The sequence below is a fragment of the Aulostomus chinensis genome, chromosome 10 (assembly GCF_037954235.1).
Source record: "Aulostomus chinensis isolate RoL2024-O1b breed Wild chromosome 10, RoL_Achi_v1.0, whole genome shotgun sequence".
NCBI classification, from domain to species: domain Eukaryota; kingdom Metazoa; phylum Chordata; class Actinopteri; order Syngnathiformes; family Aulostomidae; genus Aulostomus; species Aulostomus chinensis.
This window is the reverse complement of record NC_141329.1, coordinates 15,442,307-15,470,100: the sequence shown is the minus strand read 5'-3', so window position 1 is coordinate 15,470,100 and position 27,794 is coordinate 15,442,307. Positions and strand designations below refer to the sequence as shown.

At 39.1% G+C, this 27,794-nt stretch overlaps 2 protein-coding genes across 5 annotated transcripts in view; one reads left to right on the top strand and one right to left on the bottom strand.

The window, feature by feature from the left end:
* Positions 1 to 20,930, top strand: part of appbp2 (amyloid beta precursor protein (cytoplasmic tail) binding protein 2) — a 40,209-nt gene extending 19,279 nt beyond the window's left edge. The window contains exons 3-14 of one of the 3 annotated variants that reach the window (XR_015118169.1): positions 204 to 355; positions 2,610 to 2,733; positions 6,289 to 6,457; positions 6,583 to 6,672; positions 6,760 to 6,827; positions 6,907 to 7,012; positions 7,686 to 7,810; positions 8,255 to 8,340; positions 8,874 to 9,064; positions 11,202 to 11,367; positions 12,218 to 12,321; positions 14,471 to 14,613. Coding sequence is in view for 2 of the 3 variants with exons in the window: in XM_086216151.1 (XP_086072277.1) it covers positions 204 to 355; positions 2,610 to 2,733; positions 6,289 to 6,457; positions 6,583 to 6,672; positions 6,760 to 6,827; positions 6,907 to 7,012; positions 7,686 to 7,810; positions 8,255 to 8,340; positions 8,874 to 9,064; positions 11,202 to 11,367; positions 14,471 to 14,757 (1,564 nt within the window). In the remaining variant the exon portion in view is untranslated. Of the gene's footprint in view, positions 1 to 203; positions 356 to 2,609; positions 2,734 to 6,288; positions 6,458 to 6,582; positions 6,673 to 6,759; positions 6,828 to 6,906; positions 7,013 to 7,685; positions 7,811 to 8,254; positions 8,341 to 8,873; positions 9,065 to 10,905; positions 11,019 to 11,201; positions 11,368 to 12,217; positions 12,322 to 14,470 lie in introns of those variants that run through there. The other 2 variants (XM_086216151.1, XM_086216152.1) reach the window with 2 other exon arrangements.
* A 2,490-nt stretch (positions 20,931 to 23,420) lies between these two features.
* On the bottom strand, positions 23,421 to 26,961 carry LOC147254510 (uncharacterized). 2 transcript variants are annotated; one of them, XM_086215155.1, is made up of 6 exons: positions 26,844 to 26,956; positions 26,143 to 26,238; positions 25,847 to 25,959; positions 24,476 to 24,599; positions 24,227 to 24,399; positions 23,421 to 24,114 (listed from the first exon to the last, which is right to left on the bottom strand). In XM_086215155.1, exons 1-6 carry the CDS (start codon positions 26,878 to 26,880, stop codon positions 24,049 to 24,051), a joined length of 609 nt encoding a protein of 202 aa, XP_086071281.1. In that variant the 5' UTR covers positions 26,881 to 26,956; the 3' UTR covers positions 23,421 to 24,048. The 2 variants fall into 2 exon arrangements, with proteins under 2 accessions (XP_086071281.1, XP_086071282.1); XM_086215156.1 differs by lacking the exon at positions 26,143 to 26,238 and having other exon boundaries at positions 26,844 to 26,961.
* Positions 26,962 to 27,794: the final 833 nt, after the last annotated feature.

Genomic DNA, 27,794 nt, shown 5'->3' with positions numbered 1-27,794 from the left:
TATAATACAAAAGCAGGAGGTATCAGGATTGTTAGTGACTGACTGGCCAAATGTTTGGGATTTCTGTTGTTCAGACAATTGATAGATGGCTTTCAAAATGGTTTAAGTGTAACTATCGATTTACAAATCACTTTTGATCAGTCCTCATAGTTAGGTCTTAGGTTGGACTGACATGCTCCATTCTTTCTTCTCTCCCCTTACAGACACCTTCTGCACCACTGCTTCCAGGCCCTAATGGACCATGGTGTGAAAGTTGCCTCAGTTCTGGCTAACTCTTTCAGCCGCCGCTGCTCCTACATTGCAGAATCTGACACTCATGTAAAAGAGAAGGCCATACAGTTTGGCTTTGTGCTGGGTAAGTAAAACCTTTTATTCCTTCCATAACATAACAAACGATTTGAGAAATGCATCAGGATGCAGACCTAAATGTAGTTGGATTTTTATAATTCTTAAAAAAAATTATCCTCACAAATAAAAATTGATAGAGCTACCGCTAGATCATGGTGTATAGTAAGTCCTGGCTAAGTTTCTTAAAGTGACAAATTTTCAACGGAGCCTTGTCAATTGTCAATTATGGGTTCAAAGCCAATTATTGTAGACTCCATTTCAATTTAGATAGGTTAAAGTTGCATTTTGTTGTCCTCTACTGATCCAGGTACTAAAATATAGGACACTGGTGCATTCTGATATGTTGAAGTGTCATTGCACGTAAACAATTATGACGTTCACCAGTTGACTTCAAAATGTCCTCATCGATGGCTGATGATCTCAGAATGGTAGCATATAAAACTCTATGGGAATGCTTATGAATTAGAACTGTGATCAGTTTAATTTTGACGGGTTGATTTGTGCAGTGGAGCCTAACCCATCCATCCATCCATCCACCCATTTTCCACCTGTAGCCTTTGGGTGACAGGCAGGGTACACCCTGGACGGGTTGCCAGTCTGGAACCTAACAAATACCAATAATTATTTGACTGGCCTTAGTGACCCTGTTGTCACATACAGTGTTGCATTTTTTGTATGCCTGTTGGAGATATGCAATTAGGCTGTGTGCAGAGTGAAGTTAGCTAAACATTGTTAACCATCAAGCCTGAGAGATTGGTAAGCAAGCTGAAGAATCTTTTGAATTTTGCTTTGAGAGACAAATTTTTCATCAATTCAGCTTGAACTTGTCATGGTTTTACAGATAAAGGAATAAAACAAAACTTATCAAATGTCAAAATAATCTGGTGGGTCAGTCCACCGGTCTAGGTCACAGTGACTCTTCAAAACAGCTGTCTAGTTGTAACTCAACAACTTCATGTAAATGTCTAATAGGGTGAAATAGCCAAGTAATAATATTGTATCTTCAAAAGGTCATGTCAGCTTAACTTGTGACACCAGAATGTTCTTAAAAAAACACCTAAGTGACAAATGAACAACATATATTTAAAACTAGGGTTGTCCCCATTCCAGAAATTTGATAGTCAGTAGTCAGTAGTGGTCAGTATCATTTAATTGACATGATTCTTGATACAAAGAAAACAGTCTGCATCAGAGATTTTCAAAGTATGAAGCTGGTCTCAGCATTGGGGCTCCAGACACTTTCAGAGGACACAGAATGAAGAATATTAGTTATTCAAATATATCATGCAGCATAGCTAAATGAGTGTGATTTGGTGAAAGATACAGCAGTTTTGGGTAAGTTTTACTGTTATTCTTTGTTTCCAGCAGTCAGAAACTAATAAGTGACTCAAGACATGCTTATTCATGTGTTTGAGGTCAGCTGAAGTAATGTAATAAGGCCAGTTTTGCTAAATTGTTAACTTTCTATGGGATCAAATAACATAATAATGATCCTGCATTGGTACCCATAAACTAGTAATATTGTACACACTATAACACACACTGGACAGACATGATTCAATTGTACCCCATGCTGTAGGTTCACTTGTTGGCTTAATATACAGAGAGTAAGCAAATAAAAGCAGAACATTAAAAATATTCTTATGCTCTCATTGCAACACAACATTGCTCCTTGAGTATCTGTAAGATTATTGCACTCCATGCTGTGGGTTCACTTCTTAGCTTAATGTAAAGGAAGTTAGCAAATAATAGGCCAAATAAAAGCAGAACAGTAAAAATATTGTCATACTCTCATTGCACTACAACATCGCTCCTTGAATATCTTTAAGATTATTCATGCTCAATCTGCCAGAGCTGACTTTTTTGCTCTATTTTAGCTGTTTGCATTCTTTACCCGTGCTTGTGCAAATATATATTTGCACTTCTTCCAATCAGGCCAGTACCAAGAAATTGTGAATACTTTTAACAATAATAAATACATGCTAAAAGCAACAAAAGGAAAGGTTACAACCTCCTGAAAAGAGAAAAAGAGGTATGAATACTAGGAGTGGAAGAGGAAATATTTAGCACTATGTATCAGAATACGCGCCTTAAAATGTGTTCATTCTCAGCATTCTAAGGGAAGTTAGTTTTGGAGTCCTTGGATATTATGTTTTCTTAAACACAATCTTGTATAAAAATGACCACAGATGATACTGGATCTCTCTTTTTACTGTTTTGGAGATCGTCTGAGTAATATCCTGCTTTCCATTCTATTCTAGGGGGATTCTTGTCTGATGCTGGTTGGTATGGCGATGCTGAAAAAGTGTTTCTGTCGTGCCTGCAGCTCTGCACACTCCACAGTGAAGTCCTCCACTGCTACAGGGCTGTGGAATGTTGTGTTAGGTCAGTGTTATGTTTTCCAAGGATTCCTTTAATAGAGAGTTTGGATACAGTATCTAAATTGGTTCACTTTGGTAATCCCCTGAGTCTCTTACATTACTGCAAACTAACATAACAAATCTGTTGGAATTTATTAAACTTACACAATTCAAATGATGCAGCCCTCATGTGCCCCTGAACAGTAGAATTGTTTGTTACTCTTCTGGAACAACAAGGCAACAGGATGCGGTTGCCAAAATTGCAGAACTGGAACGATTAGCGGATTGAGAGAAAGTGAATCAGCAATTTTAACATTTTTTTATTTAGAATTTCAGTTCTCTCGAAAGCAAAAGTGTTCCCAGCTCCTCTTATATGAAAATCAATGTACTTTTTGTACTTTTAGTCTGACAAAACATCATGTTGGTGTTGTCACCATGAGCTGTTGACTTAACAATTCATGAATTCAGTTCGAATTAGGAGATGATAATTTTAAAAAAATCAGCAGATTAATAAGTAAGGAATTATTATTTTTCCACGTAAAAGGTCACCAATGGCTGCTGGAGTTGAATCTATTTTATACTATTCTGTTGAATCGGAATCGGAATCAGAATACTTCATTCATCCCCAAGGGAAATTCTGTTCGTAACAGTGCTCCACTCAACAACAAACAGGGAATGAAGAGAAAACAAGGCTCTGTTGGTTCACTATGCCTTCTGATGCATTAATTGCGTTTGACACTGAGCTTGATGCACCAGAGTAAGCACAAACACACACAAAAAACAAAGTTAACATTTTGTCTCCTCACATTTGGAAAGGGAGAAATTAGATTTTTTTTTTTAAGCAGTTTTAAAAATTGCCATTGTGCAATGTGCCTGTTCATGGTTTCATTTGTCAAGTTTGTTTTCACATGTGCTTTCGTGATAAAATTTAGTGTGGAGACGAGACAGACTCTTAAAAGAACCCTCCGTGAGAGATGTTGAATTAATCTATACTTGGGAACTCCCACTAATTGGGGAACCCTAACGTGAACTGCGCAAGCACAACCGTGTTTATAAACAACTTGTATTGCGATCTTGCACATCTTTTTTATCAGTCATGGCAGTGCACTGGCAAGATCGTGAAGTCCGCGAGCTGCTCATCCACAGTGAAGAGGAGATCCGGCGGCAGATTTCTGAAACTGCAAGGGACATGATTTATGGGAACATCACCGGCATTTTGAGGGAGTGTTCCTGGTGCCTTGTTGTACTGAAGCAGTTTTACTCTGCAAAGGAGGAATCTGATAAACTCCTCCTATCGCCATCTGTGTTTAACTTTATTTGGAACGGTATTGGTTCATTGATAAAGCTACCGGACTGAGGCTCAGGAGTGGATAAAAAAAGAGAACAGGGACAGGACAAGGAAGACAGGAGGGGCGGGGGGAGACACAAAAACAATAGCAACAACAACAGAAAAAAAAGAAAAACATTGGTTGCAGAATTTCCAGTGCAAATTTACCATTTGGTTTAATATAATTTAAAATAAATGTCTGAGTGTGTGATTATGTATACAAAAACTGCGTGTTTCAGTGTGAAAGGGGTGATAGTCATGTCAAGGGTAAACCCCAACAACATAAAGATTTTAAATCAAGACAGCAAGTTTTGTATTTTGAACTGGACAATATAGCTTGAACAAATAGTTTTTGCGTCTATGATTCAAAAACAGTTACCCAATAATGCAGGTACATGGAATCCACAATATGCAACACAATGCAATGACCCACCGAAAATGTCTAGTGGAATACCACGAATAGTTAGAGAGACCAAGAGAGTTTTTGCTCAAAGTTTCTTTCAAATGGTAGTGTCACCACCATTTGCATTTGATAGTATGGGGGACCTTCTTCACATAAGAGTCAACAAGATAAATGAGTGAGACTTGTGGAATGTTGTCTCATTCCTCCACAAAAGCTGTAAAGAGGAATGCCTTAATCATAACATTGCTCCCTTGATCTGGAAGTTCTATCCAACTACAGACCCATCTCCAATCTCCCCTTCTTATCATAAGTACTTGAGAAAGCAGTTGCCACACACATTCAAGACCACCTCAAACTAAACAGTCTTTTTGAGGAATTCCAATCCAGTTTCCGCTCTGCCCACAGCACAGAGACTGCCCTTGTCAAAGTCGATGCTGGTTCTCCGTCCCTACTCGTCCTGCTGGTCCTCTCTGCTTCTTTGACACTGTCGACCCGTCATTCTATTAAACCATCTCCACCTCACCACTGGACTCAATGACACTTCCCCTCAGCTGGTTCAAATCATGCCTCACAAACCGGACAGAATACATCTCCCTGGGCGACTCCAAATCAAATCCACACACAGTCACCTGTAGTGTCCTGCAGGGGTCGGGCCCATCCTCTTCATCCTCTTATCACTCCCCTTTGACAAATCATCAGCTGTCTCAAAATCTCATTCCACTGCTATGCCAATGACACACAGCTCTATGTGAATGCCAAAGCTGCAACCCCACCTTCACAGTCATCTCCATCAAAACTCACCACCTGTCTGAAGGAGATAAAGTTTTGGATGGAGCACAACTCAGCAGCTCCAAAACCGAAGCCATTCTGGTTTGCACAACTCACCAGACCAAATCATCATCTATTACCAGCGTCACTTTTTCTCGATCCAACATCCCCCTTTCATCAACAGTCACAAATCTTGATGTAAAAATGGACTCACACCTCACTTTCGAAGCTGACCCCAGCAAGACCTCCCTTTGCCACCTCTGGAACATTTCCAAACTCCACCCTTTCTCTCCCTCTCAAATGCAGAAAAAGTGGTTTATCTCCTCCAGACTGGACTACTGTAACACACCTCTCATCGGAATTCCTAGCAAAAGTCTCCAGAAGCTTTAATACATCTAAAACTCTGCAGCTAGGATCCTGATGAGAGTGTGGAAACATGAGCATGTTACCCCTATCCTTCATGCACTCCACTGGCTTCCTGTCTCCACCAGGATTGAGTTCAAGTTGTCCCTTCTCATATATCAATGTATCCATGCACATCACCCCCACCCCCCACCTACCAACACTACCATTACCTCAAAGAACTTAATTATTATTGTTGTTGTTGTTGTTATTAAGAGTTCACAGATATTACAGGAAAAAGATATGTGTGAAAAGGGGAACATTTCTGTAAAGAGGAGTTAAACATTTTGATATTTCTTTTAATACACCCCAATCTGTGAGTGATTTTACCCATTCAAGCCTCTGATCAGTTCATCCATATTTCTCAGTATGTATCAGCCCTGTTCAGATCTGAACCCTAATTGTATGGGTTCTTCTTGAGCCCATTCTCTTCCCCTCCACTAAATTTTTCCTAAAGCTAACCTAGTAGTTTTCGTGTAATGCCAAATACATAACCATCACTTCAACTCATTCATAGAGGTAGTAATCATACAGGGTTTCAACAGTTCAGCCTGTATTTGTATTGTTAACTTTTACTGTTCCTTCATTCAAAACACAGGTTTAGGTCCCTGACTAACGATTAGAGTGCCAGAACAATTTGAATGACTGAAAATGAACTTGTGATAGTTTTATCTCCACAGGCTGCTTCATGTCCGCAATGGCAACTGCAAGTACCACCTTGGGGAAGAGACATTTAAGCTTGCTCAATCTTATATGGAAAAATTAGCCAAACATGGCCATCAAGCCAACAAGGCAGCGCTGTATGGTGAGCTTTGTGCCTTGCTCTTCGCCAAAAGCCACTATGATGAGGTACAGTTCCCTGATCAAATTCTGTTACAATTGCAGAATGGCTAATGATAACAGGTGGGATTTTCTGTAACAGTGTGGTGGTGATGGTGAAATGTATGTAACCTGGGCTTTCTAATGTTGCCCAGGCTTACAGGTGGTGTATAGAGGCTATGAAGGAAATGAGTCCAGGGCTACCTGTTAAAGTAGTGGTTGATGTCCTCCGGCAAGCCTCCAAGGTAAATTATTTTCTGTTGTTGTTGGTGTAAGAAATCCCTTTATCATTTGATACTGTATAATGTATGAAATTCGTCCATCTGTTACAGGCTTGTGTGGTGAAGAGAGAGTTCAGAAAAGCAGAGCAATTGATCAAACATGCAGTGTTTCTAGCAAGGTAACCTGCTGCATCTCAGGACCTGACACTATTATTGGTTGTTACATGAATATTGATTACTTGTATTTCTGTCTTACAGAGAACACTTTGGACACAAGCATCCCAAGTATTCTGACACACTTCTAGATTATGGATTTTACTTATTAAATGTAGACAACATATGCCAATCAGTTGCTATTTATCAGGTAAATACAGTCATTAGCAACTCATTAGTTCTTTGACCTGCTCATTCCAAATTTCTTTCTTCAGCAGAAATATAAATATAAAATACATAAACTCTGTAAAATTCCAAAAATTAAGTGTCCAAGGTTACTTGTTTGAGCCTGTACAAATAAAACACTTGTACAAATAAAATGGCCAGAAATTATAGAATTAAATGAATTGCAGTATATCGACCTTGCTAATATGTTGGACATTCCTGGAAGGACACAGGTGCAACGGATTACCATAACAGTTCTCCTAATGTAATAAATTTACATCAAATACTTTCCACAATAACAATTAGGATATCAGGCTATAGACCTTTATCTTAAATATAGTCTCCTGTCTGTAATTTAATCTTCTGATACAAATGGAAGCAGCAGCAGACACTTTGGGTTGATCATGTTCTCTTGCTAGCTTTAGCAGCAGCTGCTTTGGCTTTGCTAGCTTCTTTAAAGTAGGCAATTTCATTTGTTTGAGTGTCTAATTAACTTTGCTGATTGTTCTGAACTTATTTTGCTCTTAAAAAGATCACTACTTGTAATACATGTAACTTTTCCACATTGAAGACATGATTGTGTGGATGTTAAGTTAAAGTGCTACAGTCATGTGCGTATCAATGTTTTATCCAAGTTTGTTTTTCCATGCAAATCTCAGACTGCGTTGGATATCCGACAGTCTGTGTTTGGGGGGAAGAATATCCATGTTGCCACAGCCCATGAAGACCTGGCCTACTCCTCATATGTGCACCAGTACAGCTCTGGGAAATTTGACAATGCCCTGTGAGTTCAATGAACCGTACAAAGGCAGGACTATTCCTAGCCTACCTAATTATATGAGCTGACATAAGCTCCTTTGTAAATGAACCACAAGACCATGACTCATCAAGTGATGTCTGTTATTTTCTTCTATTTTTTTTTTTCCACATGGCTGCATGTGTGCACATTTGCAACTGTAACACAGCAATAGGCCTAAAAGCACCACCAAGGGCAGTGGAAGATGTTTTTATATTTTTCAACTCAAATAACTGTCCTCTATATTTGTACATATAATGGTTCAAAATTGACAAACTGGTCGAACTTGTGTTCTTGAATCACTTTTGCACTTCAACCTTGTCAAAAGGAAAAACATCTTTCTGCAAAATGTTTATCTTTATTAGTAATACAGTTTTCAGCCAAGTCTGAGTCACATGCCATAGTTGGTCAGCTGCTGTGTTTGTCGCTCAGATTCCATGCAGAACGTGCCATAGACATCATAACTCACATTCTGCCTGAGGATCATCTGCTTCTGGCTTCCTCCAAGAGAGTCAAAGGTAAGGCATGCTTCTTGGAAACACTGGGCTTTTGCCCACTGTGTGGAAGGTACAGTGGCACTCGGTTCAAGCTGTTCTCTAGACTCTCACCATTTCCATGATAGCTGTTCTGAGTTGAGATAACAGTAAAATGATATAGGGACTGACACTAACCTGACATCCTAATGAATGGGCAAGCAGAGTTATATTTCATTCCATCCTTTCAAGTATTTCCTGAAAACATAAAGTAGGGAGGGACTTGCTGACATTACTTGGATGTTTTCAGTAGACAATCGCACAAAATGATGACTTGGCCAAAATTTTAGAGCCAAAGTGTCAGAATTTGTTCTGAATCAATCCATCAATACTAAAAAAATGTATACACATTGTTATAGCTTTAGAAGAAGTGGTTTGGGCAAAATCAGTCTTCCCCTGAGAACTTTACATTGGGAGAACAACATATGATGGCAGTTCTATGGCATCAGTGTTAAGTCTTTAAAGAAGACTGAATGTGTATACACCTGCTTTGTTTTGTTGTTTGTTTTTTACATCAGCACTGATCTTGGAAGAAATTGCCATTGACTGCCACAACAAGGAGACAGAGGAGCGCCTCTTGCAGGAGGCTCATGACCTACACCTTTCCTCATTGCAGCTGGCAAAGAAGGCCTTTGGAGAGTTCAATGTCCAGACAGCCAAACACTATGGCAACCTTGGAAGACTCTACCAATCCATGAGGAAGTTCAAGGTTTGTGGAGAAATAAAATAGCAAATGGTGGCAGAAAACATTTTGTGGAACAATGCTGTAAATCAGCATTGAATGAAGACATAATGTTGAATAAAAATACCTATTTCCGGTTAAACACATGCAGTTAATGTTGTGCGTGACTGAATTATCTTGATGCGGATCATTTTAGAAATATGAAACACATGCAGGAAAATTAAAATGAAACAAACATAATAGCGTCTTCGCCTGAAGTACCTTCAGGCTCAGGCCCTAAAAATAGATGTATAAGATACTCAGAGCACTTGGTCAGAGTAAAGACCGATATTTGATAATAATTACCTGAGGGTATACTCTTTCTTAAATGTTTTAAATGTGAAGGAATGCAAATTTCTTAATGTGATGAAAAGAAATTGTGAGAACAGAAAAGTTTTGATGTGGTTTTCTTTCATTATTTTGATATATTTCAACTTAGTGGAATTTATTTACACTAAACAATGTGCCTGTGCATGATGACAGGGCCAGTTGGGGGTCCTTGATTGCACATCCACATTATATGTCAACATTTTTCTTTCTTTGACTGTGCAGAAGTGACAGCATTAGTTAGCATGTCCTCCTCGACTCTGCCTCTCAACATCGCGATCAGTAAAGATTTTTTCTCCCGATAAATTTTTAGCCAGTGTTTAACTCACATTTATAATTTTTCCTGATCTGGAAGAGGAGGGATAGCCCATTTGTAGGGCCTGTTTATACCAAGTTTCTTATCGAAAGGGGGGGGTGATGCTCATGCATATGAACTCAACTTCACGTTGATTGGGATATGTAAAGAAATGTGCTTAAATTCATGTGTGTCATTTTTCAGAAATGATCCAACCCCATGTTTCAGTAAGAAATCCAGTGAGAAGTCTTTGTACACATGGCCCCAGGTTTTTGGCAATTCTTGCTGTCTCAAACCTCATCACTTAAATCAGTGGATAATGACAGAACGTCATATTCACAGAGTAAATTCATGAAGATTCATAGAGCAAAGGTGATTGGAAACATAACAACAGGCCTCATGACGGATCCCCAGTGTTCAAATCTGACAATAATTATGTGTGGCAGAAGATGATGCCTAAAGGTAGACACACTGAAGGGATTTTCTGTTGAGAGCGAGTGATTCAGCCGTGTGCATGGCCTGATTGATCAAACTTCAAGAGCTTCTGTTTCAGCATGTTCAAATGTATTCTTGATAAGCAGTCAAGCTACTCAGAATGTCCCCAATTGAGGGGGCAAGGTGATGTTTATTTTTTGCATAATGACTTGGATACATGGAGCTGTTAAGTGGAAGCAGAGCAGAATAGTTTTCCTAAGCAACATTCAGGTGTGGATGCATATCTGTGAATGTGATCAGCGTGCTCCTTTAAAAGCAAAGCTGAAGGGGGGTCATCGTGTTGTGGGGCAGTTAGGAGGAACAGCAACAGAAACAAATTCATATTTTTTCTGGTTTTATTTTACACTTCATACATTTATAAAATACACAAATCATACTCAAAGTTCAGTGTTTCTCTGTAATCTTCTGCTTAATTTGTATAAATTGACACGGACAAGGAATCCTTATGTAACAACTTCCAGTTTGAGTTGGCTTGAAAAGTAGTCCCTTTCTGTTGTTTATGCTGAAGAATATAGTTATTAAATGAACTGTATGTTAATGTTGTTGAGTCAGTTTTATTGGTATAGTGCTATATCACAAGAAATGCTATCCCATGACACTTTACAAGTAGAGCAGGTCTAGAACCACCCTCTTTCAGTTAATTTACACCCAGCATTTCCCCATGAGCAAGCACATCTCGCGACAACGTCGACGAAAACCTTCCTTTTAACAGGCAGGAACTTCAAGCAGACACAGGCTCAATGGGAACGGACATTCTTTGACCGGTGAGGGGAAAGAGAGAAGGAAAACGTGGAGCAGAAATAAAGAAGGATAAGACAGATACAGGTAAGAATAGAGAGGGAAAGAGTCAAAAAGAGAGACAGAGGGGAGAGAGAACTATGAGCTCTTTCAGATAAGAAGGTGCCTAACTGTGGAGGGCTTTATATGTTAGAAGAAATTTAATTCAGTTCTGAAGAATAACATTCAATCTGAATATTGTATATATATTTGTGTGACTGTTGTTACCAGGAGGCAGAGGAGATGCACATCAAAGCCATCCAGATTAAGGAGCAGCTTCTGGGCCATGAGGACTATGAAGTAGCTCTGTCTGTGGGTCATCTGGCCTCCCTCTACAACTATGACATGAACCAGTATGAAGATGCTGAGAGGCTGTACCTGCGCTCCATTGCTATCGGTCAGTCAACCTACACATTACAACTGGATCATTCAAGGGTAAATTTTCAAGGTCCTGTATAAAATCTAATTTACACAGCAACAGCCTTGGTTTCTCTGAGGCAATATTAAAATTTTTGGATACAGCTTAACAGGAAGTAGGCATCATAGGAAACTGGATTTTCCTTATGTTGTGAGGAAAGATTGGATTGATTTTTTTTTTAATCCAAACTGTGTGGTCCTTTTGTGTTTGTTTTTTTGGGGTTTTTTTTTTAAACATTTTTCAGGTTCACCATAGGTATGGAAAAATATTTTTTTTAAATATGGGATTTGATTTTAGTAATTTCTACATCTAGATGAAGTATGAAATAAAAGAGTGAAAAAAAGAGACTGAAATGAAAGAGTTTATGGAAAATTCTAAAATCAGAATCAGCTTTTTTGTCCAAGTTTGTAGCACAAACAAGGAATTTGACTTCAGTATACTAAACTCTCTTCACAACAAAGTTATGTAGAGGTTTATACAGAATAAAGATAATAGAATAAGATAAAATAAAAATAAAGATATCAAAGTACTCGAACAATATATACAAGCCAGCATATGTACAACATATAAATAGTATGTATATCAGTGAATAGTGCAAATTCAACCGTGACCGAGTGAGGTGGTGCAAATGTGCATAAGAGGTGTACATAGTGTAGAGGTTCTTCTGACACTCTATGACTGTTAAGAGTTCATTAGAGCGACAGCCCGGGGAAAGAAACTGTCTGTGTTGGCTGGTTTTGGCGAACAGTGCTCTGTAATGCCTGCCAGAGGGAGGAGCTTGAACAGTCTGTCCGGAATGTGAATGTGCAGACCTGATTGTCCGTTGCAGTCTGGACTTGTCCTTTTTAGTGGCTGATCCAAACCAGACAGTGATGGAGGTGCAGAGGACAGACTGGATGATGGCAGTGTAGAAGATGGTCAGCAGTTCCTGTGGTAGGTTAAACGTCCTGAGCTGTCGTAGGAAGCACAACCTCTGCTGGGCCTTCTTCCGGACAGTGTCTATGTGGGAAGTCCACTTCCGGTCCAGAGAGAGAGTGCATCCAAGAAACCTGAAGGTATCAGTAGACACACAGTAGACACTGTGTTGTTGAGGATAATGAGAGGGGAGAGTGTCAGGGGGCTTCTCCTAAAGTCCACTGTCATGTCCACAGTCTTGAGCGGATTAAGCGCCAGGTGGTTCTGACTACACCAGTGGACATGCTGTTCTACCTCCCGTCTGTAAGCAGACTTGTCACCGTCCTGGATCAGACCAATGACAGTGGTGTTGTCCACAAACTTGAGGAGTTTCACAGAAGGGTCCTTGATGTGCAGTTATTTGTGGAGAGGGAGAAGAGCAGTGGGGAGAGGACACACCCCTGGGGGGCACCAGTGCTGATGGTCTGGATGCTAGACATGATGCCGCCCAGCCTCACCTGCAGCTGCCTGTCAGTCAGGAAGCTAGTAATCCACTGACAGGTGGAGGCAGGCACTGTGAGCTGGGCGAGCTTCTGGTGGAAGATTTTGGGGATGATGGTGTTGAAGGCCGAGCCACTAACAAGATCCTCGTGTATATCCCTGGGAAGTCGAGGTGATGCAGGATGAAGTGCAGTCCCATGTTGACTGCATTGTCCACTGACCTGTTTGCCCTGTAGATGTCAGAGTGACAGGCCTGTAGTCATTTAATCCTGTGATGGAGGGCTTATTGGGGACAGGGATGATGGCGGAGCACTTGAAGCAGGCGGGCACTTCACATAGCTCCAGAGATTGGTTAAAGATCTGGGTGAAGATGGGAGTCAGCTGGTCAGCACAGACTCTCAGGCAGGAGGGTCCTGGGGACTTCCTGATCTTCTGTTTCTGGAAGAGCCGATACACATCCTCCTCACAGATCCTTGGTGCAGGCGGTGGGCCTGGGGGAGGGGAGAGGGTGTTGCAGGTAGTCCCTTTGTTTGGGTGAGAGGTGAGAAAGGGGGGTTCTCAAACCTGCATTAGAAGCCGTTAAGATCGTTTGCCAGTCTGGGGTTTTCAGTTGCATTTGTAGTATGGCCTTGGTGTCTCGCAGTCTCTCTGTGTTTCCACAGATCCACCGGAGCTCCATCTCTATGCACCAACCCCTGCCTGCATCGCCCCCCCCCCCCCTTTTTTTCCCCCTGCTGTTAAACCTGCCTGCACTCCCGGCCCATGAACCAGTCTGCCATCCAGTCCTCCCATCAAGCTGGCTTGCTCTCCCTGCCTCCCTTGCCTACCAGAAGCTTCCCTCCTCATCTGTTAACATTTCCATGTTTCCCACATTTTGTATTGTAAACTGTTTTCTTGTCTGTAACATCTATTGCACGTCTGTTCGTCCTGGGTGAGGGATCCCTCCTCTATTGCTCACCCTGAGGTTTCTCCGATTTTTCCCTGTTAAAAGGATTTTCTATGGAGTTTTTCCGCAGTTGATGTGAGGGTCTAAGGGCAGAGGATGTTGTTATGATGCCATGTAAAGCCCTTTGAGACAAACTGTTTGTAAAAACAGGCTATAAAAATAAAATTAACTTGCTTTGCCATGGACTCCTGTAGTTGGTAACGTGTTGTAGGCCTCTCACTACAACTATTCGGCATGACCTACAGAGTTCCTGCATTTGCAACATGTCATCTCTCTTGTAACCAAAGTACTTTGAAATAACAGACATGCTGTTTCTTTTATCCACTAGTTCTTTGGCCACATTTTCCTCATTTGTCTCTGTCTTTTTACCCATCAAGACGCTCTCTGACTTCCTCTCTCTCCATGTGCTTTGTCACTTGCATCAACATAGGGGGTGGGCAGTAGGGCTCTATCTGATTGGCCAAATGTATTGGCGTGTTGAGAATGAATATATAGTGCATGGAACACACCATTTATTACAGTTCAGTTTTTGCAGTATGTATATTGCACAATATGGATTTTGTGCTGATGATAAATTTGTGCTATGCTGTGCACCCCTACAAGCTATTTTTGTAAATATGCCCTTATTGTCAGTTCAAGGCTTAATGGGCAAAAGAGAAGAATACCCTGATCCACTGCAAGTGTATTTGGCTTGTACTGAATAAAGTAGTTTGATGACTGATATTCTGTTTGTGGTCACAGGTAAGAAGCTGTTTGGAGAGGGCTACAGTGGCCTGGAGTACGACTACCGTGGCCTGATTAAACTCTACAATTCAGTGGGTAACTACGAGAAGGTGTTTGAATACCACAATGTGCTATCCAACTGGAACCGGCTGAGAGATCGGCAGTTTGCTGTGGCAGATGCCCTGGAGGACGTCAACACAACACCCCAGCAAACCCAAGAGGTTGTTCAAGCATTCCTTTTGGCTCAGAGCCTCGAGAGGAAAAAAAAGACACATGGCTTTAAGCCCAGTGAGGACATTAAATAAGCCCCAATGTGATGCTTCAGTTGCACAGACATACTTAACTACTAATACATAGTAAATTTAACTCTTGTGCACCTGGTGCTTGGGGGACAAAAATGTCCCATTATAACCCATTAAACCTTTGATCCCACCATCATTACAGCATTGAGTCATGCACCATATTGTATAAGGCTTTCATAGCACTAGAATGATCCATTTTCTCCAGTTTGGCCTGTGGGACACATAGATTGTATTCTAGGGATCTCCATCAGAAGTTATTACTGTACTATTATGAAGAACTGCAGATATTTGGATAAATATTTGTCTAGAAAAATAGCATGGCATGGACATCAGATACACATGCAACATCCAATTCCATGTGCTTAGTCCATAGAGAAAGATGGGTCAGTCAAACGGCAAATAGTAAACACCATATAGTCAAAGCCAGTAGAGTAGTTTTGTATACACATTGCTTTTAGATTTATTTGTGAAGCAAGGTTTAAAATTCCAAACTTACTGTAAAAATACATGGCCTTACCTATATGCTGTTTTCATTAACAAAAAAATGCATGTCATAAATTGAAAGGAGATTAAAAAAAACATTGCCTATGGTGCACAAGGGTTAAATGTCACCAGCACATCAGTTGACTTTGCAGTAACTGAAGCTGCTAGTGATCACATGGATATACAAACATCTAGTCATGGAATTAAAAAAAAAAAAGACAAACCTCAATGAAACCAACAAAATACACCTAGGCACAACTCCAGACTGGACGCACCTTGATCCTACAGAGCAGATTGTGAAATAACCTAGTGAGGATGACAGACCACCTGTTGTCTCGTCATCTTTTCTTCCAGTGTGGAATCACAGGATATTTTTGATTATTTGTTGTTATTGTTGTTCTTGGGGCTTTTTTTAACCTATGTAGATCCTCATACCTGGACACATGAAGGATCAAAGCATAACCATCAGCCCTGTGTACTTTGACAGTATCTGGCCCCATCACACCTATGGGAAAAAAACCCTTTCAATCTGCATTCAACATCATCATTTCTCTGGTCAGAGATGGAAAATATGGCAGAGAATAAAGCTGAAAGATAATCACGGTATTTTGCAACCTGGGCCCTCTTATATGTTTGGGTTAAAATAATTTATAAAGACCAAAAGGACTTGAATTTTTCCAATACTGAGCAAGCTCAGTATAAGCAGCTACTGTGTAAGTGCTACAAATGGGCAGTTTGGTCTCTGTATGTATCCTCTAAAATGTCAGAATGTTGAAAACAATCATCAGTGTGTCAGTGGCAAACTCAAGCAATATTAGCAGATGGACTTTTACACCAACCATAACCCTGTATGCTAGTTGCAGCCATTTTTATGTATAAGAACATTTAAAATAATTTTGGTCCTTAGAGGCCATTTAGTCCCAAAAACGTAAGCAGAGTTCAGGATGACAGTGGGTCAGGATGCAATTGTCTTTTAAGTCTCACTTAAAACCTTCTTGGTTATGACTTTTTCTTTGCAGAGAAATGATACAGGATCATGTTTTGACCTGTTTAGAGATTGCAAATGTGTTGAATAGGTGTATTGGGTTTGCATTGTTACAGACATACCATGCATCACCGTTCTTGTTTAAGCTTATTTGATCTCTTTCAGCCTATTACTGTCATAGCATCATTAAATTCCAATCATTAACACTGAGCAGCAATATAAAGGTGACACTTTCTTAACCTTAAGGTTGAACTATCTTAGCAAGGATAGTGTAGGTACAGTCAAAGAGAGACAGAAACCACCATTAAACCACCATTTTGTAAATGCAGTGCAGCTTCATATAGACTCCATGAGATTTTTGATGGGGGGTAGTTTAATATTGTCTAATTCCCCTGCAAGAGCTGATCTTAAGTGCGTTCCTCCACTGTTGATGGCCTCTTAGCCAGCTTCTCTTCCGAGGTTGTGAACTGTCTATGGACAGATTCTTAGTTTGTTTTAAGTACACACTTCATCAGCTGTACAAGTAGCTTGTTTTGGGTCACACAGGTACAGCAGATGAATCCTCTGATCCTGAACCATTGTTGTCATGTCATCTCGGGGATATGGTTGATTAGTTGTGGTGCCAAACAACTGCAGCCACCCTTTTAACTCTTCAAATTAGTGCTTAACCAATACGGGATTTTTGAGCCTGATACCAGATCTAGAGCTGAAAAAATTATTGATATGTGCAGCCGATAGTGAATTTTTGTGCTGGACTGAAAATAAACCCAGTATTGATTCATTGTCAATTTTGTGCAGATATGACTATGTAAACATACTCAGAAGGTTAATTTCTTCAACAATTTTCTTGATTAAAGATATTTAACATTGTCATTCATGCCCTTTTAAATTAAGGTCAAAATAAATTGTTAAAATAAGGCAGCAGAGCACTATGCGGGACACATTACATCACACCACTTTCAGATCAGCAAAGGCACTGTCTTTTTGCCTTTTTGTGCCAGAGAAAAAATAGGTTTTTATTATAGGTGCATATCTGAAAACATATACACTGATAACAATATATCTGTGATATGTCTGTGATAGTCTGATGTATCAGTCAACTCATATAATGGTCTTGCCCTACTTCAGATACATCTGCAGAGAGCTACCTTATATCTGCAACAGTGGCTCTATCTGTGTTGTGTATAGATCTGTGACAGCCATCTTTTCTTATGAAATTTAAAGATGCTCATTATACTCCTACTGTTTACATGCTCCAGTGTTTTTCACTGACATCAGCATCACATTGTGTGTATTGACCATTTGAATTACAGGATCATGGATACATATTGATGGGAATTCTCTGTGTATAACAGGAAAAAAAAAACATATTATTGCCTCGCCTCACATAACCTCTGGTACAATGAGGTATTAATTTTGAACATTTATAAACATCATGTTGATTTTTACACAGTTGTGTGTGGTTTGTCATTTTGTATGCCTTGTGGACTGCATGATTGCACATCAAGAAAAATAGACCAGTCATGCAAAAAATGGGAACCTGTCAAGTGGATGTATGCCACTCCTGTGGTCAGTGTAGCAGCTTCTCTGAAGTATAATGGAAGGAATCTTTTCAGCTGTGAAACAACTTACTTTCAACTGGAAATTTAGAGCTGCAGTGGCTTGTTGAATTGACATTTGTCCTCTCCCTGTGGAGTTGTGCCATCTGCGCATCTGCATAATGCAGTCTAGACGATTATGGTTGATAGAAATTGACAGAAACAGTCACTGAGTTCACAGAATAAGTCTTGGAGATATTTCACAAATGCTTTGAAAATGGCTGCAAAAAGAAGTGTTGTTTTCATATTTATGTTCAGTGTAAATGCAGTCTGTGTTTTAGTTTTTCCTTTTTTATCCTGTGTGGGTGAGCTATTTGATTCTGAAGGAATGTTATAACTTCAAAATATAGACATGGGTAATACAAAGAGGAAGATGCTATATGTACAGAGTACTGTCGAAACATTTTTTTTTCATTGGTTAATATAAGCTGTGGCTCTATGTATGAGCATAGTACTGCAGGTGACCAAGTTCTCCCATGACAACTACCAGCCTTACACCAGCTTGCAGTTACTGTACCTGTCTGAAGACAGACCCACACATCTTAGTTTGAAATGAACTGTTATACCCATGCGCAAACTACAATGGTGACCAATGGTGTGTCTATCTCTGTTTGTCTGTGTGTTTGGCTAACCTGATGATCTTTGTATTTAGCCTGTCTTCTTCAATCCATCCTGTCAGATTTCTCTGTAAAACTAAGATTTTTAAGAATCCATTTCCCATCATACAAACTGTTTCTTAAGTTTCACATCAGTTACTTAACTATATGGTTGTCTTGCTTGTTATGGAGCCAATTAATTATAATAGAGCATTGAGGAAAAAAAAACAGCTCCGTTGTCTTTGTGGTCTGTTAGCTTGTACTTTCTGGTTGAATGATTGATAATTTTACTGTCAAATTGGAGCACTCAAAGTGCATATGCTTTCACCAAGGCAATATGACATCGTTGGATCTGGAACAATTCCAAAATCTAATTGATTGTTCCTCAACCTAAATCCTAACATCCTACAAACATATCAAAATCCATTCATAACTTTTGGAGTTCTCCAGCTAACAGACAAACCACTTCCAGTGATCATGTGGAACCAGGTATGTTACACCAGTGTGCACTCCACCTGTGTTTATGTAAATTTTTGGTTCTACCCTGCTGGGTCTGAGTGTTGTCACGACAGCCTTGAAGACAATTTAAAAATTAGAATCTCCAATTTTTAGCAGCACCTTGATCCAGGACAAATCCACCACATCTTATGAGAGTTGGGTGGTTCCCCTGACTGACTCAAAAATCTCTTCTTTTCAGGGTCTGCTTTGCAGAGGTACCTTAAAGATGGCAGAGTGTTGATTATTTTTTATAAATATGACAGCCGATCGCCTCTTTTTTATGCAACAGGACAGAATGATGTTGGAAATATTATCCAACAAATCAGTTGTTTCTCCTCAAAATTAATGTTTAATAGCATAAAACACAAATTGGTGTGATCAAGAGCACATTCTGATCTTCCCTGCGATCAAACATGAATCCCACAAATGTTCAGAAATTGTTCTTCAACTGAACATTTTGTATTGTTATCCTTCAACATCCTTGTAGTACCCACCTCTTCCTTTGCAAATTAATATGCTGATGTATTATATCTACTGTATTATTATTTTGGCCAATATATTAACCATATCATGGATTGATTGTTCTACTTTTTTAAGGTATTATCAGTGAACCTTGTTCAGATATATTTAAATCTTTTACTCCCTGAATGCAGCCTTGTGACATCGGGGTCAATTTTGAGTCAACCTCTTGGTCCAGAACATGCAAAAGTTTGAAAAAAATCTGCTGTAAATGAACAGTGAAAACAGTCATAGCTCAGGGAATTTGAGACAAGCAAGACAATGCTCTGTAGAGAATTATCTGATGGGATTATAACTTAAAAAATACTGTGACTGTAGATTTTGGCAGAAATAGCTACAGTATTATTGAAAATTCAATGCCTTTGAAAAGTAGTTAATTTTTTAGATGAATGAAGGAAATAAGCTTTTCCTTGCTTTTGCGTTTGTGTGTTATCACATGCCTCTCTCTCTAGCAGTGAAGGGAGTGCCTCTAGCTGAGGGGGTCCAGCCTTAGCCCCCTTGAAAAAGGATGCTCGGCTACACACACTCCCTGTGGAAGACTGATGTGTAAGAAAACTCGGGAGAACTGACATGCAAATAATGTCAACCTAAAGTTTAGATGGTATTGCCAAGCACTGCTTCAAGAAGATACCGTTAATGTGTTGGCTGAGGTTTATGATAGGTGGTCTGTACATATCTTATCCTCCTGATATTCCCATCCTCATCATTTGCATCACTGATCTGTTCAAGTTATTGTTCCCCTCTACTGCTACAGTTTTTAATCATAAAATGTCTTTGACTGGAAAATGGCAAGAGATGTCTGCTCCCTTTACTACACAAGTCCCTGTTCTACATGTTGGATGTTCTTAAACTCCATTGCTGAAGCATTCACATCTTGCCATGATATATTTTCTGTTTTACTATTTTTCAGTAGGAAAGGACAAATTCACCTCACGGACCAAAAAGAGCTTTTTGTTAACAGGGATGAAATGGTAGTATAATGGATTGTAGGAGATAAAGTTTGACTCAGTGTGAAGTTACAGTGCTCAATAAAGCTGTGATCTCCCCAACACCTGTTTTTTTTTTTTTTTTTTTTTTGTGTTGAGGGGATTTTTTCACTGTTTCATGCTTAGTCACTAAAACAAAAATCAATGGTGTAGATGTCTGGGAAGATTCTTGGGTCTACAGGGAAGATGAATCAAGGCCAACTGGACTTGGTTGTGTATATTTGAACATGTGTAACCACTCATTCAAAAGGCTTCTTATCTTCTGTAAGATGAGAGGGGAGGAGCAGATATTTAGTGCCAGTTGTGAATGAGGCAGCATTGTAACTGTCCGAGACAACTCTTTTGATCTCTTATTCACCCTTGTCACTTTCACTCTTCTCTTTGGGTCCTACCCTCACTTATTCATTATAAGAAAGGGAGGTACTTTGATTGTAAGTGAATATTCAGCTCTTGCCAAGAAAATGTAGAAGTGTAACTGGGAATGAACCGTTTTATATTGACCACACTGAGTATTAAATGGATTTGATAAATTCCACCCAGTTTTGTTCTTTGAGAAGTGCGTCTTTGGTTTTGGTTTGCTGACATGCATGCTAGTACACTGTTAAAAGTTGTACTGTAGCTTTAAATGTGTAGAAACCAACATTTGTGAATATATCTAAGTTTGATGACAGGACTCAATGAATTGAAGTCACCACCCACACACACATACAGTATATGTACATATCCACTGCTAAAAAAATATAAAGGGAACACTAAAATAACATCCTAGATCTGAATGAATGAAATATTCTTATTAAATACTTTGCTCTTTACATAATTGAATGTGCTGATAACAAAAATAATCAGTGGAAATCAAATTTATGAACCCTTGGGGGTCTGGATTTGGAATCACAAAATTTAAATGGAAAAATACACTACAAGCTGATCCAACTTTGATGTAATGTCCTTAAAACAAGTCAAAATGAGGCTCAGTAGTGTGTGGCCTCCACGTACCTGTATGACCTCCCTACAATGCTTGGGCATGCTCCTTATGAGGTGGCAGATGGTCTCCTGAGGGATCTCGGCCCAGACCTGGACTAAAGCATCTGCCAACTCCTGGACAGTCTGTGGTGCAACGTGGCGTTGGTGGATGGAGTGAGACATGATGTCCCAGATGTGCTCAATTGGATTCAGGTCTGGGGAACAGGCAGGCCAGTCCATAGCCTTCTTGCAGGAACTGTTGACACACTCCAGCCACAAGAGGTCTGGCATTGTCTTGCATTAGGAGGAACCCAGGGCCTACTGCACCAGCATGTGGTCTCACAATGGGTCTGAGGATTTCATCTCGGTACCTACTGGCAGTCAGGCTACCTCTGGCAAGCGCATGGACTGTGCAGCCCCCCCAAAGAAATGCCAACCCACACCATTACTGACCCACTGCCAAACCAGTCATGCTGGAAGATGTTGCAGGTAGAACGTTCTCCACGGCGTCTCCAGACTCTGTCACATGTGCTCAGTGTGAACCTGCTTTCATCTGTGAAGAGCAGAGGGCACCAGTGGCAAATTTGCCAATCTTGGTGTTCTCTGGCAAATGCCAAACATCCTGCACAGTGTTGGGCTGTAAGCACAACCCCCACCTGTGGACGTCACACCCTCATGGAGTCTGTTTCTGACCGTTTGAGCAGACACATGCACATTTGTGGCCTGTTGGAGGTCATTTTGCAGGGCTCTGGCAGTGCTCCTCCTGTTCCTCCCTGCACAAAGGCGGAGGTAGCGGTCATGCTGCTGGGTTGTTGCCCTCCTACGGTCTCCTCCACATCTCCTGATGTACTGGCCTGTCTCCTGGTGGCGCCTCCATGCTCTGGACACTACGCTGACAGACACAGCAAATTTTCTTGCCACAGCTTGCATTGATGTGCTATCCTGGATGAGCTGCACTACCTGAGCCACTTGTGTGGGATGTAGACTCAGTCTCATGCAACCACGAGAGTGAAAGCCCCACCAGCATTCAAAAGTGACCAAAACATCAGCCAGAAAGCATAGGAATTGAGATGTGACTCCAGCAGTGCAATGCTAAGTATTAAATATATGAATTAAGAAAAAAAAAAACACAATCCACAATGCTTAAAAGAGTTCAAAGATTCAAGGGCAGGAGTCGTAATTTATTTTATCTGGATGTCTGCACGCCTGGACATAGAATGACATGAGCAAAAAAAAAAAATGACAGAGGGTGTACCCCGCTTCACGCCCGAAAGCCGCTGGGATAGGCTCCAGCCCCCCAGCGACCCCTAATCAGGATAAGTGGAAGAAAATATATATATATAAATACATATATATATATAAATACATATATAAATACATATATATATATAAATACATATATATATAAATACATATATATATAAATACACATATATATATATAAATACACATATATATATATATAAATACACATATATATATAAATACACATATATATATAAATACACATATATATATAAATACACATATATATATATATATACATACATATATATATACATATATATATAAATACATATATATATATAAATACATATATATATAAATACATATATATATAAATACATATATATATATAAATACATATATATATATAAATACATATATATATATATATATACATATACATATAAATACATATATATATATACATACATATATATATATAAATACATACATATATATACATACATACATATATATATACACATACATACATATATATATACACATACATACATATATATATACATACATACATATATACATACATATACATACATACATACATATACATACATACATATATATATACATACATACATACATATATATACATACATACATATACATACATATATATACATACATATATATATATATATATACACATACATATATATACATATATATGTATATATGTATATATATGTGTATATATATATATATATATATATATATATATATATATATATGTATATATACACACATATACACAAACGTATTAGCTATTTATGCCATACCAACTCCTAAGAAATACCTACCTCTTAACGACTGAATGTTCACCTGTGACTCCCTTAACTGTCTTTTTGTCATTTGGTGAGATGTTTGGGATAGGATGTTTAAAGGCTGTTCTATGCCAGCACTCACACCATCAGTCATTCAGTAAAATTAGATATCTAGATAGATATCTAGAAAACTGAGATATACCTTTGTCCAGCAGAATCACTGATTGTTCTTTGTAGATTCATCAATTCAAGTGACATCCAACACATTTAGCTGAGATGTATTACTCCCATATAACCAAATCTATTGCTTATATATTCCACCATGAAAGATAACTCTGAAATAGGTATTTTTTTGCAAAAGTTAAGACAAAAACATCAGCAAAATTGTCAAAGACTGAAGAAATGCAGTGTACAGCCTCCTCCTGCATTCTCCTAATGATCTGTGAAAATGGCCTCCTATCTTGAAAGACGATGTGCATATCTATCGACAGCTCCGATCAAAAAAATGAAATAAAATATACATGAAAAAAATTCATGACAGCAGCATAAAGTTAATGGAAAAACTCTTGAAAAGCCTCAGCTGACTCTGGTGAGGGGTGTTCAGTCGTCTTTCTCTCCTTCCTCATCCCTTGTGAGATACTGTATGTGTATACATACACACCACACCTAAAGAGAAAACACAACAATTATACATGTTCAAATGTTACCAACTGAGAAACATGCGTTTTTTATTCCTTTTGTAATTGAAATATTCAGGGTTCTCACAATATGTACCTACCTCCACAGACAAAGCCACCACACGGCCTGCAGACAGCATAAGAGTCCCCAGAGTCTGAAACCAGGGCGGCAAACACAGCCACCCAGACAATAAATGATGATGGTACCCGTAAATCCACAGTGGCAGGAAGTGCAGCCCACTCACCACCCATGTGCCAAGAAATGTCCGAAATCCTAAGAGCATCACATACTCACAGCTCAAATAAACATCTCATTAACATTAACAATTTACCGTTCACAATGAATTTACCATTTGCCATGATAGCTTGTATGAATCGAGGACTGTTGATGAAAGTGTCCTTCCAGTGCTCCCCTCCGGTATTGTGGTTGCACACAAACACACACCACTCCAAAGCAGACACCAGCCAGCCCCACTACAATACCATGTAGATATGACATTTTAAAGTCATTCTTGTTGTTTCTGATCCATCATATTAGATACACATCTCAGACTAGTCTGGATTAGCCTTGTGACATCAAATATTAGTGTTTTAACTCATTACAATGATCCCAACACTATATATGGCAAACATGGCAAGCAGTATTCCAAAGGAATAGCTTTGTGATGCTGGAATGAGAAAAGACAAACCAAAATCAGATGAACAGTCATGGATATTTTGCCATTTTTAGGTTGTTGTTGTTTTTTTTTATAACTTGAAAGTCATCAATTGAGCAGTGTTTTGAAAGCAGCAGTTCATCCAACATAGTTCTGAGGTACTTTTGGCAACAGCCTTAATTAGCTAGTTAAATATTGAACCACAAAATTAGTGCTGACATGAGGCATACTAAAGTAGGAAATCTTGTTTTTTTTGTTGAACACCGTTGAGTGATGTAGAATGGCTCTTTAACAACCAAGAGATTGCTGGTTTGATTCTCACTGCCCCCAGTGACCATGTGAAATTGTCCTTAAAAAGATAATGAACAACTAATTGTTCCTGATGAGTAGGTTGGCACCTTTGAATGGCAGCATCTACCATCAGTGTGTGTATGGGTGAATGAGATGAAGCAGTAAAATGCTTTGAGTGCCGCTAAAGTAGAAAAGTGCTTTATTTAAATGTGTCCATTAACCATTTGATTGCTGTGCTTTGGGTGCATGTTGATATTTTTCGGTTAAATTTTGAAATTTTCACATATAAAAATAGAGGTATTAGTGTGTACCTTAAAGGGTACAAATGTCTGTACCTTGTACCTCCATTTTTGTGTTAGATGCTTGTGTGCATTTCCTGCAATAAACCCACAAAAAGCATCATTTGAGAGAGATTTACTTACAGCCAGGGACACATTTTTGTTTTTTGTTTTTTTTGACTCCACAATTGTATAGAATGAGATGATGAATGGATCCATCTCTTTTTTCTACCTTTAAGTGAGCAGATTATATTCTGAGTTGCCACTAGTATGTTAAAATCAACAGTCCAAAGCAAGCAGCACAAGACAGCCTCCTCCCTGTTGCTGGCAGGATGCCACAAATCCATGCGAACTGCAGTTAAGAAAAAAGGCTACTAGATGTCTTTGATGACAGCTACCAATTTGTCCATGTGCATGCTGATGAATTACTGTAAATTTAATGTTCAATAAGGAGTCATAGCTCCCATTAGCAACAAGTGTGCTGCAGTTGTCTGACCTGACAAAGTTGGCTCCACAGCATGCCTCTGCCCAGGTTGTCCACCACTACATCCAGCCAGGCCCCGAACCTGGAGGCTTGGCTCAATCTCCTGGCCAGCCAGCCATCAATTCCTGTACAGAGGACACACACATTAAGTCGCTCTGATGTATACTGAGGCTTTGAAACTGGATCAACTTATTGAATATGTTGCAATCTCACAAACAACATTTCATCTAGAACATACTGGATTTAAGATTAGAGGAATCTAAGAAAAGTATCACTGAGGTCATAAGGTCATGAGCAAGCGCTATTACCATCAAGTGCTATAAAGATTGTATAAAGAGGAACAAAGACCACTGGTGTCTCATACGTTGCCCAAGCAGCAATCACAACCACAATCCGAATATATCCTGAAACACAAAAATACAGTACAATTTATCCTTATGTGTTAGGATGGGGGATGAACAATTACATGTTGTTAAATGATGTTAAATGTGTTGGTTTTGATCAGATGGTGGATATTTATATCAGCCCAGTTTGGTGAAAGTTTCTTTTTGTCTCATCATCTTTTTTTTTTGTGATGAGTACATCATGGAGTAAAGATCTGATTGATGGGCTTTTCCAAGTGTTAATTTGAAAACAAAAACATTAGTTAATTCCCAAATTTAAACGTTTTTTATAATCTAAATGTCATCAATACATGTTTGGTATGGGCCAGATCAGTTAACATCATATCAGCATATCGGATATACTGGGAAAAAATATGTATCTGCAATATGTGGTGCATCTTCTGGTTATACCTCTCAGACTTGTACTGAGTTGGTTCAAATGACTGATTTTATCACACGAAGTTTCCGTTTAATGACCAGCACATACTGACTATATATCATAGGTAGGTACCATAACAGTCCATAGCCTAATTGGTGGTGTTTCATATAAGCGGAGGGGTCCCGACTTCTCACTTTTTGGGAGTGAACTGACGCTCCTATATCCCCAGGAGAAACATATTTCTTACCAATGATATTCGGCCAATACAGAAGAACCGTGGTCATCGGTTGTCGTCTTGTTCTTCCCGTAGTAATTTCTTCTCCTTCTTCCTCCTCCTCATCTTCTTCTTCCTGTTTTGGCGCTGCTCTTTCTTCTTCTATTGTTTTATTGCGATTAGCAAACAGCTTTTGAGTGCATTACTGCCACCAAGTGAAATGGAGTACAGATCAGAATGGCACGTATCCTGACCCTTAAAATCTTTTTAGGGCCTGAGCCTGAAGGTACTTCAGGCGAAGACCCTATTATGTTTGCTCGTTTCTTTTTCTTTTTTCTAAAAAAGAATATTGCCCAAAACAGTAAATTACCTGATCTCCACTGCGTAATTTCTATGATATTTAACTGTTTTTTTATTCATATATAATTCACATACAATATTCAATCTTGCTGATATCATGGACAGTGCAATAAAATATTGTCAGCAGTTTCATCATATCACAATATCATTTGCTTGCTATTCATTATGAAAATACTGCTATTCAGCCTTGTGTGACTGAATATCAGTCTAGATATTATGTCCTCCTCCTTTTTACATCTATGAATTACCCATTCCATTCCATGTTGTTGAAATGCCTGTAAAAATGAAATAGGAATACCTCCTCTATCCCACTCTTACTTTCATCTCTTCATAATTGAGGATTTGATCGTTTCATGTCAGCCATGCTATATTTAATACTAAACCCCTTTTTTCCTTTTCCTTGTTGCCCATTTCACATATTTGTCATGAACTCTTTTTGCAATTTTAAGCATTGTGGATTGTGTTTTTTTCTGAATGCATGTTTAATTCTTCACATTGCATTGCTGGAGTCAGACTGTATTGCCACCTTCCCAGGTCAGAACAAGAAGAACTGCCAAAAGTTGCCCTGTGTACACAGAAAAGCAATCACTCACCTTTTTGCTTTTCCATTCATCCATCCATCTT

Coding starts and splice junctions, on each gene's coding strand:
- LOC147254510 (XM_086215155.1), bottom strand. CDS start 26,880: ATGACCACGGTTCTTCTGTATTGGCCGAATATCATTG. Junction 26,239..26,843: donor GTATTGGCCGAATATCATTG/GTAAGAAATATG, acceptor TTTGTGTTTCAG/GATATATTCGGATTGTGGTT. Junction 25,960..26,142: donor AATCTTTATAGCACTTGATG/GTAATAGCGCTT, acceptor TCCTCTGTACAG/GAATTGATGGCTGGCTGGCC.